At 44.2% G+C, this 17633-nt stretch overlaps 1 protein-coding gene across 1 annotated transcript in view; it reads right to left on the minus strand.

Annotated features, from left to right (window-relative positions):
- Positions 1-2791: 2791 nt before the first annotated feature.
- Positions 2792-17633, minus strand: part of TMEM127 (transmembrane protein 127) — a 47961-nt gene continuing 33119 nt past the window's right edge. The window contains exons 2-3 of the mRNA XM_085634309.1: positions 7722-7886; positions 2792-6474 (exon numbers count right to left, since the gene is read on the minus strand). Of these exons, the coding sequence (XP_085490435.1) occupies positions 6167-6474; positions 7722-7886 (473 nt within the window). The 3' untranslated portion in view covers positions 2792-6166. The remainder of the gene's footprint in view (positions 6475-7721; positions 7887-17633) is intronic.

A 17633-nucleotide genomic window follows, 5' to 3' on the forward strand; every position in this document is an offset into this window, starting at 1 on the left:
TAGTTTTATTAACCTCCCCAGTAAAAATCCCGGGATAGTGCTTATTGTGCAAATGAAGTACAATCATTGGCATTGCACCCACGTATTTACAGCATGTGCTCAATCTACTGAGCTACCTTACTAATGCCTGTTGCTTTCCGGTGTAGTGTGGGGCTTTATCATTTATTTTTAGGTACATTAAAATGCTGTATTTCTCGGTGATGCGGTGTGCAAAGACAGAACGATAAACCTCACGTGAGAAATATTGCCGTTCCCACGATGCGGTGTGAAAATCCTGAACAACAAACGTCACGTTAAAAATGGGGTTTAAAAATGCTTCTGCGCTAACCCCCGAACTGGTGTGAAAATGCTTTGTCAACAATCCTTTTTTTATAACAATTAGATTTCATTGGTTTTCTCCCGAGGCGGTGTGCAAATATTGAACATCAAACCTCACGTGGAAATGCGCTTTACAAATGCATTTTTCGTTTGTATTTCTCTTCTCATTATGCGGTGTAAATATTCTGAACAATTAACTACAATTAACTTCACATGACAAAAAATGCTAACCCTCCCATGCGGTCTGAAAATGCTTTGTCGCTAATAACGTTTTTAGGCCAATTAGATTGCTAGTTACTTTATCGAACAATGAACCTTATTAAAGGATGCGGTTTTAAAATGCTTGTGCGTTACTTTTGTTTATTAATGCTCCCTGATGTCTGGTGTACTGTGGGGCTTTATGCTTTATCTTTCGGTAGGTTCAAATGCTCTATTAATCATTAGAATGCATTTTCTCCTTTTATGCCTCAAGGCACAGGAGTAGGGTGGCCTACGGCTTTGCGCAGCAACACATTCGAGTTATGTTGGCATATAACATCCAGTGTATTATTGAAAATAAGCTCAATTAAAGGCAAAAACCAGTGCCTGGAATTTCTTCCAACATAACATAGCTTTAATTGAGGAAATATATCCAGTAGATTTTACTCAAGGAACTATTTTCAGTGGTCTGGGAATAGGTCAGATTTTCCACGTATTTTCATCCCCTCAGTTACCTAATGTAGCTTTAAAACAATGTGTTTTTCGTTGCTTCTAAATATCAACTTTTGGACACTTGGTTACATTTTTTTAAATGCCTAACTAACAAGCATTGGCATACCCAATAGGTCGCGCCTTTGGGACCTTATAAGTGCTTAGCCATGCAACAGTTGATGTTGTTGCACCAAGGATGTTGTGCTGCATTACTAAATACTTATAAGGTCCCAAAAGCGAGACCTATTGGCTATGCCAATGCTTGTTAAATTGTAAGTTTGAGTTTTTTTCCAGAGTTAAAAGTATTTGGAAAATAAACCATGCCATTTATAAAGACTGAAAACAATCAATCCAATGTCCAGTTTTGAAATTCCATAAAATGCTATGCTTTCCCTCAAGTATTTTGAATTTGTTTTTTCTTTTACCTTTTTTAAACAATACTTTAAAGATGAGCATTGGCAACACCAACACCTTGGCACTCTCACTCTGAAAGTGACACCTATCAGGGGACATGGCTTGCAAGCCAGCAATGGCGGACGAATGAGGCTGATGCTCTGTGCCGACCCACGACTAATCCTGATCTTATGCAGCCCAACCTGCCAGAAACGACACTGGGGCGTGGCCCTGAATTGAGGGGAAAACCTGACGACAAGCACCAAAAGCCCGGCGGCACACAATAGACAGCGGTCAGGAGAGTTAATTGCGAAGCGGGCCCAGAATCAAGATGGCAGCTCAGATGGGCGGAGGACAGGGGGCCTTGGGCTCCGGCTATAGCCCCCTTGCAGGGCTTAGACCATGGCCGGAACCTGCATGTCACCCAGGTGGCTCCCATAGGCAGACTACTAGATCTGAGACTTTGGGCCCACTTCTTAACTAGATCTCCTCGTCCCCACAAGATATTTCCGATAAGAGCTCATACTGACACCACCCTGCATAGTTACTTTGTTTATAGTTATTTCAATGTTTTTACTCCTTTGTTAGTTTTATTCTCCTTCTATGTTATTTCCTCTCCGAGATGCATCATGAGACTAATATCTCCAAGGGCGCTGTGGCATCCTCTCTCCTAGTAGACTGTACTTACATGTAAGATACACATAAGGCTGGAGCATAGATCCCCTTCTTGACCACAAACCAGTAGCCGATTCCGACTGGAGATTTACATTGGTAAATTGTATTGATGGCTCTGCAAAGTACATGAAAACTTGATAACTGCTTACAGAAGTCTTGCATTATGAACAGTTAATATTAAAAGTACTGAATTGTATACCCAAATACTAATAAAAATGTAATTCAAAACATTAAGACCTATTGGCTTTGCCAATGCGCGTTAGAGTTTTAAATCTGGCATGCCTTCAAAGTTCAACCTACCTTTGACCACAGTGGGTTATCTGCAAGGAAGGTGGCAATAGCCCAGTGTACTAACAAAGCTGAGGGCTTTTGTGCATTTTAAAAGACAAGATTGTATAGCCTCGTCTGAGAAATCCAATGACCGCTTCCTACAAGTATGGGTTCAAGTAGTGTAGAAAAGTAGCACTGTTCTTTGACAGAGGAAGTTGTTCTAGGAAGGATAACAAGGTCTTCCCACTCAATGTACATCAACAGCATAAGCAAATTTAGTTTGACAATGTACTCAGACATTTTTTATGGCATGCAAACAGCAACCAAAATAATGAAACTTGTACTCAATAACTAAGCACATAGGTAACGTCTCCCATAACTCCCCTTCGCACACCCAAGCAAATACGAGGCAATTCCATAATAAATTTTAAATGCTTTGCGCGGCTATTTGCATGATCTTTTATTCCACATAGAAAACAAAATGAAACCTACCCAACCTGATAATTATTTACATGATAAACCTGAAAAAGTCACAAAAATATAATTTAAAGAGGTTCCATGAAAAGGACACAGCCTTGGAATGTTCAACACCCCACCCAACAGGATGCTCTTCAGCATCAGAGTTAGTAACCATTCACGCCTCAGTTTGGCAAGGTCTGCTCTAGAGAAGTTGACATGGCAACGGCACCAGATGGTTAACAACCCAATGTATCATGTGAGATTAGAGCGGCACCATCGGGACACCTCTTATTGGTAACCAGGTGGTTTCAGAAGACTAGAAAGATAGCAATAATTCTCTCGTATAAACAAGTTAAAGCAAGAAGGAGTGTGACAGCTATAGACTAGCAAGTCAGAATTCAAAGGCAGGAATTTCCATGTAATCAGAAACAGGAGTTGGATTGTGGAGTATCATCCTTGCTAGATATTGTAGGCCAATTAGTAGTGCATACAAAAGTCAATCAAGATGTGTAAACTAGGGAGTTGAAACATTAGCTAACTGCATTAGAATAGGCTGCTGAATGTTTTGTGGCGTTTCTAAAGTGCAGTGTCACAACCTTTATCACAGCAACTTAAAGCAGCAAATGTTATGTGGCAAACTTGGCTGGATGTTTTTTTTTCCTTACACTTCCATTGGTGCCTTTCTAAATTCAAGAAATCTGCTTCAAAGCTAAATATCTTGGGTCTTCAAGCAGCAAACAGATGAGTTATCATACAGCAATTGACCACCAGGTACATGAGCAGAGAATGCAGATAAACAGTTAACTTTTTGCAAATTTACCATGGTGTAAGTGTTTAAAATAATTTAGACAGTACAAGTTGCTAGAAAGATAATGTTTCCACCAAAAGCGGGTTGAAATCTAAAGGTTCATTTGTACCATAGTGGGTCCAAAGTCTAGCAAGGACTTGGTTCCATTTTCAGATCACAGAAACAATCTGACATGAAGGTTAAGCTAATTAATGTGTTGTAGGTGGCTACATCGCCAAAGAAATCTAATTTATATAAAAACGTTTCCAGTGATGTTTGAGTGATAAAAGAACAATCTAGAAAAAGTTTTTACAGTTTTCTAATCATTAAGAGGAACATTCATAGGGAAGAGAGTGGGGAGGCACATGGATTTTGTTAAGGGATTTAATCGTCCTGTGGTTGTTGAAAACTGTGTACCAATAATTGAAATTGTTCATCACATCAGTCACAACAGACCCATAGCTTAGGAATCTAGAGCTATAGTACAATAGAAGGCAGGCGACTGGTCAAAAGTGACAAGTAGTGTCACATTGACGTCCAGGAGTAGGAACTTTTGTTGTGAGTTAAGGCGCTATCTAATCCTTGTTAAGAAGCAAAGACAGACTGCCATTCCCACAACATGTTTAATTCCATATGAGATTTCCACAGTTGTGGTGAAACATTTTCGGTGCTTGCTAGATATCCAAATGTCCTGAGTAGATTAACATGATGGCTTGCTAAAATCATGTATTGCTTCAGAGGACTAATCAACAGTTTTACACACCGATTTCTATAACTGATGAAAAACAATAATTTGCATCTATAAAGAGTGACCTTAGAGGTCAGGATTTGGATATTTAGTGGTTCCAAATGGCACCTATCCAGACCGAAGGTAGAATTCCCTTTTGTTATTATACCCTAGTTTGTTCTTTTTAGATGAGGAATAATCTCATGTGAGGCAGAACCACATTTACAGGGGTAAATGTGGTTCAGATGGAAGCCATCTGCACTACAGTGATCCGTTAGAGAGTAGTTCTTCACAAGGTCTTAATAGGAGTCTCTCAAAAATACCTGTGTGCGTTCATTGCAAGCAGGACTGGTGTTCTGGAAGAAACGACTCTAAAGATATTAAGGGGAAACTGGAGAGGGACAGAGCATATGGCAAAGATTTAATGTGAACAAATAAGTCATGCTATTCGCAAACAAAACAAAAAAATAATTCCTGTAGAATAAGGATCTAGCACATGAGCAAATGTGTTCTGGGCTGATCAAAACAGTAAGTATAACAGTCTGCTTTTGGAACAAAAGGCCTGGCAGTCGTTAAATGCACTCTTGCTCAGTAGAAGGCTGGCGCAGCCACTAAACTGAAGGCATGTTTTCTCTAAGAAAACTACTTTTTTGCTATACACCAGTCATTAACTCAGATGTGGCTGTCCCAGCTTGCTTGACGTCCACGTAGGAGTCTGCTCTAACTTACAGCATATCGGAAACTCACCAGTTAGAGCCCTTTCTCATCAGACATTCACAAATTTCCTTTCACCAACTCCGGTCAATCCCAGCACTCTGGACTCCTTCCGATTGATCAGATGCCTGTTCCTTAAGCGACTATTTCAAAGAACAAAAAACGTGTTTCAGACTTTAAGTACAGACTTAAAAATTTAAGCCTCCCCTGCTTCAAGTCCAAACAACTTACTGGGTACGACTGGGGGTGGGGAAATTATAAGTAAGCCATTCTGAGGCGAGAAGACCTATTCTCTGGCATAGAACCCCCTGCAGCCAGAGATTGCATATGAGAGAACCGTCCATTGAGGGGTTTTGGCAGTTATCAGAGTTCTGAAAAACACACAGGACAGAAGTGCAGAACATAGTGAGCTAGAGGATAGTTGTGAACCCTATGCACAAAATGTATGATGTGTAAAAGTGTGAATCAAAATGTGCATGAGCCAGATAACAGTCACATGAGGCTCTGCAAAAATACAACGCATGTGTAAAAAAATTATGACAAGGGAATCATGATGCAGATTGTTCCAAGAGTGCTGACAAGCTATCCACAACCATCTGTATGGAAGAATCACTGTGATCAGAGGTTATTAGGTGCATTAGTGACTACAGCACTCGAGTATGCAGACAGACACCGTGAGCTACCTGTGCATTTCAGGTTATACAGCTTCTGCACATTGGCAGAAAGTAAGTGTTAACCCCAGTAAAACATGAACCAACCTCATTAGAACATGGGCCATTGTTGTAAAAGAACCCTGACCACTCAAACGCAGTTCACAAGACCAGGACCCCATAAACTTGCACAAAGTTCAGTGACAAAACCTCCACAAGAGATGTAACTAAACAGCCACAAAACAAAGTCTCTTAATAGTTAATTCCAATTGGGGTTCTGTTGGAGCAAAGATGCAAGAACGTTTGTCTTTCGTCCCAGATTAGATGGCTTCTGGAAGACAACTGCAAAGTGCTTGGAGCAAAGATGTTGCACACTTGTGTCCAAGAGGGAGTGTTTCTACCCTTTATCCATCCTATTGAAAAGCAGGAATTGCCATTCTCAGAGTGGAAGCTCTTGCCTCGTTATGTCCCCGAGCATTGTTGTCACGGTGTGTAAGCAGGGGGAGGCTGAAACTGGTTCACTACCTCATACTCAGTTGGAAAGGGCTCATTCTCTTCCATCTCAGACAGCAGCTCCAGGGCCTGTTCTTCCTCCTCAGTTGGGTAGTGGCGTAGCAAGTTGGCAGCTGTGGCAAGAATTGATGCACCACCTGCTCCTGCTACTAGGTAGAAGCTGACTGCAAAAGTGACGTAAACCTGTGAACCGTGGTACTTCTTGTGCTGCTGCTGGAGTGCCAGGATGAGCTCTGAGGCCCAGTAACAGAAACCAATGACTGTGGCACACTGCAGTACTAAAGGAAAGAGAAACATGTTTAGAAAAGCTCACTTGAAATATAAAAAAAAAAAGAAAACCAGCTGCTTATGGTCTCCTGTGCCCTACCTTAAACTCTGTCTGAAATAAAGCAACTATTCACTTAATTTGAAAGAGCAAACCAAAGCAAAAAAAAAAACCCACAGGAACTCCCAACACGAAAAAGCTGGTCGCCTAAAGATGCATGCTTTTTGACCCAATTGCAGAAAACTTTTATATTTACAAAAGGAGAATCAATTTCCTGCTAGTCTCCATGATGCAACCTATGAATACAGACCTATGTCTAAGCTCACATCACATAGGTGGACACAGTCTTGGTTAAACAACCAGACCTTTCAGGCCTGTGGCAAGACTCAAAGAATTTTCTCTTCCCGTACGATTGCACAAGGGAAGAAATAACGTATGGTACTCCGCTACCGTGTGACTGAACCAGTGACAAGTTACAGAGAAGACACACACAGCCGTTGACATTTTGCTGTAGATGCCACCTTCTGCTTTGAGGTCAGTAAGTTTACAGCCAATTTTTGGATTTTAAGAAGAAAAAAAAAAAAGCTTTCACATGACCCACTGGATGTGGGCATATCCTGTGAAACCTGGTGGACTATGACAAGGGGTGATGTCCCAATGGCAAAGATTTGGAAGCGATAGTCCTGAAGGACAAACACACCAGTACAGTAGGAACATTCAATTACCATAATTTGGCACTGTGTATTAAGAAACGTAAGAATACTAGTACATTAGTAGTAACCAGAGGTATGTTCTCTACATGTAGAAGTATTCCAGTACCTAATAAGTGTTGGTATAAAAGTAACACGGAGAGACACCTCATAGCATAACACCGATTATGAGCCCGAAAATATTTAATTGGGCAGGATGGTAGCCTAGTACACAATTGCTACAGAGGCAATCACAGGGAACGAGTACAGTAGTATGATTTACCTCATTTTTTTTAGATGCCAGTCGCATTATAAGCATACAGTAACTGGAGGAGTAATATAAATAAATAAATGCATAGATTTTGCAGAAGTGTTGTAACATTTACTTACAAGACCATTCTTGCTCATGTGCCTTGAAGCCTGGAAGCTGAACTATGGCTCAAAGATTATTTTCATTTAAAAACAACTACAACCTAATACAAACTGGCTCAGCTCATTACAACCTATACAGAAACAACTAGACCGACAAAGCAGACTATTCTCTAGACTCTTGGTCAGCAGTGCTGCTCACCTGTAAGAATGTGGGCGAAGGCGTAGCGGCGGGTTATTTTTAGTGCAGGATGCTTGGGTCCAAAAACATCAAGCAAGAATGCGGAGAGGCTGCACACAATGCCCAGGAAACAAAATGCTGCGATGACACGAAGCAGCAAAACAGTCTGTGGGTTCATACAGAACTCTACAAGAGAAGAGAGAAGGCACAATCAAGCAAGAACAAAGCACATAAATACGGTCCCGAAGAACAAGCATTTAAAAAAAATGAAAGAAAATATTTCCATAAAAATACTTCATTTAAGTAACAGTCAAGAAATACAGATAATTTATAAAACAATAAAAGATTTTAAAAGTTGTATAAACGATAACTAAAAGTCGCAGTTTTTGGAAAAACAGATTCAGAAAAGGTTTGAACACGGTCTTATAAAAATAGTTTTTTAATAAAAAGAATTACGGTGAGAGTCTTGTACACCCAAAAAGTTTTAGATCTTGAATTTCTGAACAACAAAATTGACAGACCTCTGGGTGATTTTTCTCATCACTATTGGGAAGCCAAATGTTATCACCTATTGGAAGGTTCCAAATTCGTACAAGTCTCTTACTTCAAAGTTAAAGTTTCATTGTAGATAAAACGGAATTTCACAAATGTGCATTAAAATGCTTGCTTAATATTTATACTGAGCAAAAAGTTATGATCAAACCTTTTTTTTTTTTAAACATCTTTTTAAGTCATAGTTTTTTATGGATTGTATTAGTTTGGTTTAATGTATTTTTTTTGTTTCTAATGTCTTCAACCAGAAGCAGGACAGTTTGGTGAATTATTATTTTACTTCACAATTATTAAAATGTTCATCCCAAATTATCTTTCTGTTAATCAATGAAGAAGCTGAGAAGAGGGTTAAAAATAATGCATCACCAGTCCTAATCTTAAACGCACAACCAAAGTAGAACTTTGCCAACTTTTTTTTTTAAACACATTTTATTGTTTTCATTACATAAAATTGTCACAATATGGCAGTACAATTGGTAGTAAGGACATACAGTACTTCGTGTTATATTACAATAATGTAATTACCAAGCATTACAACCATCTATTATCATGTTTTACATCAAACATTAAAATACCTCCATTTTGCCCAATACGTTGCCTTATTGGGAATCCTGTGAGACTCTTACATCTCAGTGTTGGACCAGCTAGTGTCTACAATACCAGTTCCGACTAGATCTCGACATATTGTAAATAAAATAAACGAGGATACTAAAAAACTTAGTAGAAACAGTCCCTCCCTAACCCACCCACCATCTCAGCTGTGATACCAATACTATGCGATGTTTTTAAAAAAAAAAAAAAAAAAAAAAATCTTTATTTGTGCATATGGAAAGGACAAATACGGGCCTACAACCATCAGGCCGGCCACAAAACGGTTAAGCACTGAGACACACATTACAACCCCTGTGCGTCAATGGTCAAGATTAGCAACGATTCAGGAGTTATACACTGGAGAGATCCTTGACACCAGGGGAAGGAGAAGTAAAGGTTAATTTTAAGGTTTTCAAAATTTTATCGAGGAAAAAGTCAGTAGAGGATAGAACCAAGGAGATTCGAGTCCGCAAGATGGCTTCATCACACGGGAGAGCAGCAGCATCATTAAAACGGCCATAGAAAATCTCAGACAGTGAGGCGATGCAGTTATAGAACAGGATAGTCACATGAGTAAATACGCACCCCTCCAAAGCCGCCCTCACTCAATCCACCCCACACCCGGACCCCGAATCGGAAACAAGTATAGCGCAGAGACATAGAAGAAAGAGGCCCATAGAACCAAAAAGAAAAGGTAATTTACCCCCCCACCCTACACCAATGCGGAGGCTACGGCCTGCCCCCCCCCCGGCATAGTGCCTGTCGCCCAATGAACCCGAAATATAGACAAGAGAGAAAGTAGGAATAGAGTAAAGAAAATAAGAAATCAAAGAAGAAAGCGGGGAGGAGCCCACGTAACCTCGGAGCGCCCGAAACCACCGGCCAACTACGTCTCCACACACTAAGAACCCACTACACTCAAAGGCGGTCGTGTGAAGATAACGTGTGACAACCATATAAATGAAGGCAGACAAATCGCGACGAGTGCGCACAACGTATGCAGACAGTTCCAGTCCCAATCCAGCCCATCCGTGACACCATGGTGATAGAAATCAATCTAGCCCTGGCCCGATCGCGGGCGTAAGATTAGACTAGCCCCCACATGAAGGCCCCGCAGCCCGTGCAGACAAAGACAATATGGCCGCTTGGGAGAAGATGGAGAAGTAGAGTCACAAAATGGCCGCCGATCATCCATTGAGGTCCCCTTGTGCACCATATAAAATCCAGACCTGGCCTGTAAAGTACAGGAGTTCCACATAAAAGAAGCCGCAGGCCACCGTGAACGGTTCCTCGAGGACGTCAGGTGTCGCTCAGCTGGATACTCTTGCGGACGCGGTGAGGCAGGCAACAACAAAGCAGGCAGCAATGAACGGGGAAACAAAGTGTCCACAATTGAGCAGGAGATCGATTGATCCTGGGTGCCGGGAAAGCCAGATGCAGACACCAGTGTAGCACGGTTATACACAGTCGTTGCGTCCCCGCAAGAGGACAGAAGCACTGGCAGACCCACGTCTTGTTGAGAACAAACGGGGCGCTCACGACCCGCAGCAGACAGTATGGAGTCGAACCGCTCACTCAGCGTTTGCAAGCCAACACACAATTGCAGACGAAGGTCCCGCAGGGCAGCCAGAACGGAGCCGCATGTCAGCGGAAGCTGCGCCCCCACATCGGCAGCAATCCGGGACGGCACTGTGGAGCTGGAGTCTGATAGAGGGAGGGCGAAGCGGGCAGCGGGCGAGACCGGAGCATCGCCCCCCAGCAGCGAGCAGGCAATCAACGCCATGTTTTACCGCTGAACAGTACAGTGGCCAGGGGGGGGTCGTAACAAGGAGGCAATTCCACGCAGGTCTGCGCCGCAACAGGTGAAAGCCAACAGTCGCTTCCCCTCCCTCGGACTCTCTTTGCAGCCGACTAGGCAATAGAAGAAGGGGGTCCGCAGCCTTCCACAGCGCGGGCCACAGAGCGAAGCAGGCGACCCGCCACACCGGGGCTTACCCTATAACTCCAGCCCGTCAGGTGAAAGGTGAAGGAGGTGTCCGGGCATCTCTCCCCCGGCTCATCTGGCGACAATCCGTGGTATGAGGCGGGATCGGGGCCGCGGGGCTCAGATTTGCGCCGGGGGTCCAGTGACTGCGGAGCTTCCAGGGGGCCGGCCAAGGCCACAATAGAGCAGGGGTCCAGCACGGAGAGCAAAGGCACCAAGAACTCCGGCATCCGGGCGGGCTCAGACTCCGGGAAAGCGGCGGCGCGGTCAGCGCGTCGTCGCGCACGTTGCACCTCGAAAATCGGCGAGGATAGGAATCAGGATGATAGTCCGAGGCCGAGGGCCGGCGGAGCCGGGCGCTCAAGCGTCTGCTCCGGTCGCCATCTTGGCTCCTCCCCTATGCGATATTATTAACACATACTTTATTATCCGAAGCACTCCTACCCATTTTCATGTGTTTCCCATTTCAGCAATAACATTTTTAATGTACCAATTGTGAGAAAAAAACACCATGATCCCCCTTTACATCAGCAAAACATCTCCTAACAACTCGAAATGCCACTAGTGGTCTCATTCTGTGTGAAGCTCCATAGTGGCAAACTCTTCCATCAGTACATTCCAATCTAGGGAGATCAATCTTTTACGCAGCCCCCATTGTTCTTCCCGTTTGATCTCCGCACCCTCTGCCCTACCCCATCGCATCATTTCTTTGTGCCAGTCTGCAATGCTAGGTGGCTTTGCCGCTTTCCATCTCCTTGTAATAGTACGTTTTGCCAATATAAGAGCAAGGTTCATGAATTTGTGCGCTGGGCCAGACTTCTTGCCAGTAGGACCCAACTCCCATATACAGTACTCTGGCGAGTCCTCTTTCCGTATTGGTACAATTGCGTGTAATATTTTGTGCACTTCAGACCAATAATGTACTATTCTAGGACAGCTCCATAGCATGTGGAATAATTTCGCTTGTGGAGTATGGCATCTTGGACAGCAATCCGGTACTTCCGGGTACATTACATGTAATCTATATGGTGTTAGTTATGCCCTGTGTACAATCATCAACTGTATGAACTTACATTTCGGGTTTCTAGAGGTTTTTCTCGGGTATTCTAAAGGCTTCTTCCATTCTTTGTCAGTGAGTGCACGCCCCAAATCTATGTCCCACTCGTCCCTAAGGGATTGCAACGGGATCTCTACCACAGTGCGCACACCTCTATATAACCATCTCGTAACATGACTGCCATTTCCCATTAGATATTGCAGGTTCGCCAAGCCATGCATCAATGGTTCCTGACCCGTCGGAGCCCATACCTTGCGCACATAACGCGTTATCTGAGCATGAATCAAAAATAATGTGTGAGGCACCCCATGCGCTCTAACAAATACACCGTGCATTGCAGGAGTACCATCCACAAAAAAGTCGCCTATACTTGTAACCCCCTCCTCACTCCATGCCCTAACTCTCCTGCTAGTGATAGTGCCAGATTGCAGTGGTAAACCCAGTATAGGAATGTTAGGGGCATACGGGGTCAATCTCTTAGTGTAACATAGCGCTCTTTTCCAATATGCCAATGCCGTTATCAGTAAATGCGGTGCACCTGCAGATATCCTTCCACCTGGCAGCAATAGCCTATGTAAGTAGCCATTTTCACACAACTGGCGCGACATTGCAATTTCATGCAGGTTCTTGCCCGCTAACCAGCAAGTCAACCATTGTAGCTGACCCGCGTAGCAGTAAGCCTGCAAATCTGGGGCCCCTAGTCCGCCACGTCTAACATCTAACTGTAGTTTCATTAAACTTATCCTTCTGCGTCCCTCTCCCCATACTAGTTCGATTAGTTAAGTGTCTAGCATGCAAAACACCGAGGCCGGGATTAATATTGGGAGATTTGTAAAATAATAACACAACCTGGGCAGTAACACCATTTTATTGAGTGCCACTCTACCCGCTACTGAAATGGGAAGAGAAACCCTAAATTGTATTTGGGACTTAAGCGAGGAGATTGCACATTAAATTACCTTCCAGTAAGTCTTGCAATTCCCTGTATACCTGAATACCTAGATATCTAAAAGGTCACAGGTGCGGTTTGGAAGGTCCACTGCCCAAACTGAAGTGCCTCTACACGTTCGGTATCTCTAAAACTATATCCGTATGATTTGCTCTCAATTATTGTCAGACCCGAAATCTTCTGGAACTTGTCAAAAATAGTCGGTAGCGGCTCATATGTGTCATTTAAGTCATTAAGGTATAGTATAATATCGTCCGCATACGCTGGGACTATATGATTATTCATGTCTATGGTTATGCCCTTATGACCCGCCACTTTACGAATAGTATACAATAACGGCACAATGCCAGAATAAATAATAATGGGGATAGGGGACAACCCTGTCTCGTGCGATGGAGTATTGATTGGACACATAAAAACCTGTACGAGTTCTTGCCGTCGGATTAGTGTGAAGTAGATTCACCCATTTAACATATTCTACAGGGATATAAAAAAAATGGAGTGCGTACAGCATACAACTCCAGTGTAAGGAGTCGAAGGCCTGGCGAAGGTCCAGTGAGATACAACCCTGTCTGCCCTCCAATGTAGATGCACTTTGCATTATCTGATGCAGCCTCCTAATGTTCATAGCTGTGCTCCTCCCTGGCACAAAACCCCATTGATCTATGTGTATTAGTTTGGGGATCAAAGAGGTCAAATGATGAGTCAGAATCTTACTTAAAATTTTGTAATCCGTATTTAATAGTGATAGCGGTCTATACCCCTCCCCCCCCCCCCCCCCCAATTCTACCGAGTCCCTACCTGGCTTAGGAAGCGGGACCACCAAAGCTTGTAGTGTGGTAACTGGCAGCGCTCCTGTGTCTGGGGACATGTGGTATAGCTGTTGCAACCGTGGGGCCAGCACATCAATATATTCCGCATAAAATTCAACAGGTAGCCTGTCGCTACCTGGCGCTTTATTCCGTGAAAGTGATTTTATTGCAACTTGGATCTCTTGCACAGTTATCTGCTTTTTCAGGTCCTCTTTATACTCATCCAACAGTTGTGGTAATTGCATTTCATCAAAAAACGAATCATAGGCTATACTATTTGTCTCACCCGGAGAGTCGTACAATTGTTCATAATAATTTTGAAAAGCAGCATTTATCCCTAGCTGTGTACCTACAACGGAACCCTCCAGTGTTTTTACTTCAAGAATGGGGGAGGTTGTCGGGCATCTTTTATTAGTCTTGCCAACAAGGGGCCCGCTCTGTCAGCTGTCGCATGCTGTTTCTGTATGTACATAGCATGGTCAATTATATGTAGCTCTTCCAGCAGTTCAGCGTATAATATATTCGCTTCCTGTAATGTGTTCTGTTGTGTATTGTGGGCTGCTGCTTTCTGTTCTAACACTCCCAGCTGGGCTTCTAACTCTGTAAGACGCCTGATCAATGTGTTACGCACACCTGCCTTTGTGCTGATCGCCACTCCCCAGATTACAGTTTTATACGCATCCCATTCAACTTGAAAACTACTGGCAGAGCCCATGTTTTCATCAAAATAATTCAGAGTTGCATCTAACAATGCGGCGCGAAAGACCCGATCCTCCAGTAGTGTAGGCTGCAGTTTCCACGTTGGAACAGGTGCTGGTACTCTGCCCCATTGTACTACTATTTCCAATGGATTATGGTCAAATAAGGTTTTCCCCAAATAATTAGCACCACTTACTGATGCCACCAAATTCAATGTGCAAAAAATTCTGTCTATTCCAGTGGGGAGGCCGTGCGGGTGAGAAAAAAAAGGAATATTTTCTGCTAGTAGGGTGGCGCATTCTCCATGCATCACCCAGCCCCCATCGCCCAACTCTGCATGGCATCCGCTAGTTTCTTGCTATTAGTATTTGGCAGCGGGAGATAAGACCTATCTAGATCCACGTTTAACACCATATTAAAATCACCTCCTATTCTAGGATAAGCTTCCCAGCCCACCAACACTGTGCTAACCGTCAATAAAAAAAAATTCATGTTCTGAGTTCGGGGCATTTACGCTTCCCAAGACAATATTCTCACCATCCAACGTGCCTCTCACCAGTATATATCTGCCATTCACATCCCTCCTTTGCTTTATTGGTTTAAAGGGGAAGCCCTTCCGAACCCAAATTGCAGTGCCGCTCGCGAACGACGAGTGTGAGGTATAAAAAAAAACTGGCCCCTCCATTTTCTCATTAGTTTAAGAACTTCCGCTTCAACCAGGTGAGTCTCCTGTAATGAGACCACATTAGCTTTCCTACGATTGAGTTGCGCTAACAGTCTATGTCTTTTGTGAATGGAGCCTAGCCCTCTGACATTCCAGGAGACATTTACTAGGCTGTGCCATCTCTGCACAGGGTAAGGAAATGTTTGTAAACACAGAGTACCTCGATCAATCCAGTACGTGCAATGAACCCAACGGAATCTATATTACCGCTAAACAAACCCAATACATGGTTCCCATCTTCAACCTTGAGGGACCAAACCTGAAAATCAAACGTAGTTAACAGTACACATCTAACGAAGTGTAAGGCAGTTGCCGAGGGTGTTGGCAACCACCAGTGCTTGTACACACATTAATGTGAAACAATGACGAACGTTAGAACCCGCTTGCGGCCATGAAGTCATAATACATATTATACAATAACAACAACATTGAATTGAAATTGGAGTCTAAATTCAAATTGAAAGACAGGACCCACCAGCCCTCCGTATAACCCCTTCACGACACACAAGAGACTCAAGATTCAATAAACTTGGGAGTATGTTAACTCTAGGCCAACCTTCCAGACTTTGAACAACACACCAAATATAAACATAGCCACCCCTCCTGAATGCAAAGTCACTTGTCATGGTTCTTCAATCATACTATGGCTTACGACACCAGTGTTCTGTTGTGAGAAACCTCAGCCAATATATTCATTTGCCGTCACCAGAGGAAACAAAGCAAGGCTAGAGTCTGAGTCAGACTGTACATTCTTGTCTTCAGAAGAGTCCACAATCCTTCCTGTCGATTCTTTCTCCAGTGCTGTAATCGCTGCTGCAGTCTCGAGGGCGTCTCTCCGGCTCTCAGCGACCTGCGAGACAGATGGGGTACCGTCACGTATTGTACCCGATGAAGTGTTCTTGGACCTTGTAGCAGCATCCGGGCGCTGCAGGAGCGGATCCCCACTTCCAGCCGATTGAGTAGGCGAGTGCGACAGCTGAGAGGAGAATGTAATTTCCAGCCAATCTGCCACCTCTTAAGGGTTGTCGGAAAAAATTGCCTTCCGATTATAGATCACCTTGAGTCTAGCCAGAAAAAGTAAAGCGTACTTGGAGGTGCTGCAGACGAATTTCCTTTTGGCGTCTTGGAAAGTTGCTCGCGCCCTCTGCACCACCAACGTAAAATCTGGGTACAAAGAGATAGTCTTATTTTCAAAGACTATTGGAGCTTTTTCCCTGGCGGATCTTAAAAGCATGGGGGAGGGAGGGGGGGGGGGGAATACTGTGTGTGCGATCCACACTGAAATGATCCGTAAGGCCTTCCGTCGCAACATGGGCTCTCAGCCATTTCTCCACGAAGGCAGTGGGGTTGGTCCCTTCGCTTTTCTCCGGAATGCCTAGAATTCTGACGTTGTTCCGTCTTGACCGTCCCTCTGCATCGTCCACTCTGTCCGTCCTGCAATCCTTTAATTGGTCGTTGTAACTTCTCCACCTGAGATGAAAGAATTGTCTGTTGTGGAATCAGATCATCCCGCGCCAGCTTGTTAGACGACACCTTTTCCGCCAAATTCTTGTGATCTGCCTTCAATAAATGTAGTCCCACTGATAGCGTGCCAATCTGCTTCTCCAGAGCAGCAAGGGTATCCCTGATCGCTTTTTTAATTAAATCCAACTTGTCGATCTGTTCCTCCCGTGCTGTAGGCAAAACGATTCCAGATCCATCGCTGTCAGCCATGCTACGCGGGGTTCCCTTGTCTGGATCATTCTGCGCAGGGGGATCCGGCTGTTTAGCCCTGGGGCGGCCCATTTTCCCCAAGAGGTAAGTGCCCGTCTGTGCCACATACTCCTGTAATCCTCTAGCGTGTTCTGGTAGAATACCCCTCTTCAAATATAGGCGGCACCTGAGTGCAGGGTCACAGCCCAAGCCAAAAACCAACACCAGCCAGATATCAGCACTGGGCTTTGCCAGTAGTCCCCAGGACAGGCCTGTTCATTTACAGCCACCGCCAGCTCCCAGTCAGGGCGTATGCACTCCTATGCGCCATCAAGCCACCCAAAAGGATCCACGTGCGCACTCCAATTTTAGAAGTGGTCTCTCCTCTTCACCCTGCAGTGAATAAGCAATGCCTTTCCACCTCACAGGTAACCAGCACTATCCCTATTATATCCGTGGCATGCCAAATGTCCCATACCTGCAACCTGTATGTCTGGCCGATTATTCAATGAATCCAGAGTCTTATGCCAAGCCCTTCATTAATGGCACTGCGGGATCGCTCAATCCTCACTCGCTTCATTCCGGGCCTCGCACTTGCTCTGAGTCATCACCGCCATCTTGTGACGCAGTAGCCAGTCCTCGGTCCGCTTTGCACACAATTCCTGCAGCCGCAACAGGCCACAGTCCAGTTCTAGGCACCGCCTTCCGCTGATCTGCTCCAGTTTTGCCGTCGTTCTCTCCCAGCATCAGCACCCGTGATTCTGATTCCGGCGCGGTTATTCAGGGCGTCTATCCCGGCCTATCAGTCTCTCACCATCGGAGCTCTGATACCTCAGCCGCTTCCAGCGCTTCCGATCCGCGTGCCGCCCAATA

Source organism: Triturus cristatus, chromosome 11 (assembly GCF_964204655.1).
Source record: "Triturus cristatus chromosome 11, aTriCri1.1, whole genome shotgun sequence".
NCBI classification, from domain to species: domain Eukaryota; kingdom Metazoa; phylum Chordata; class Amphibia; order Caudata; family Salamandridae; genus Triturus; species Triturus cristatus.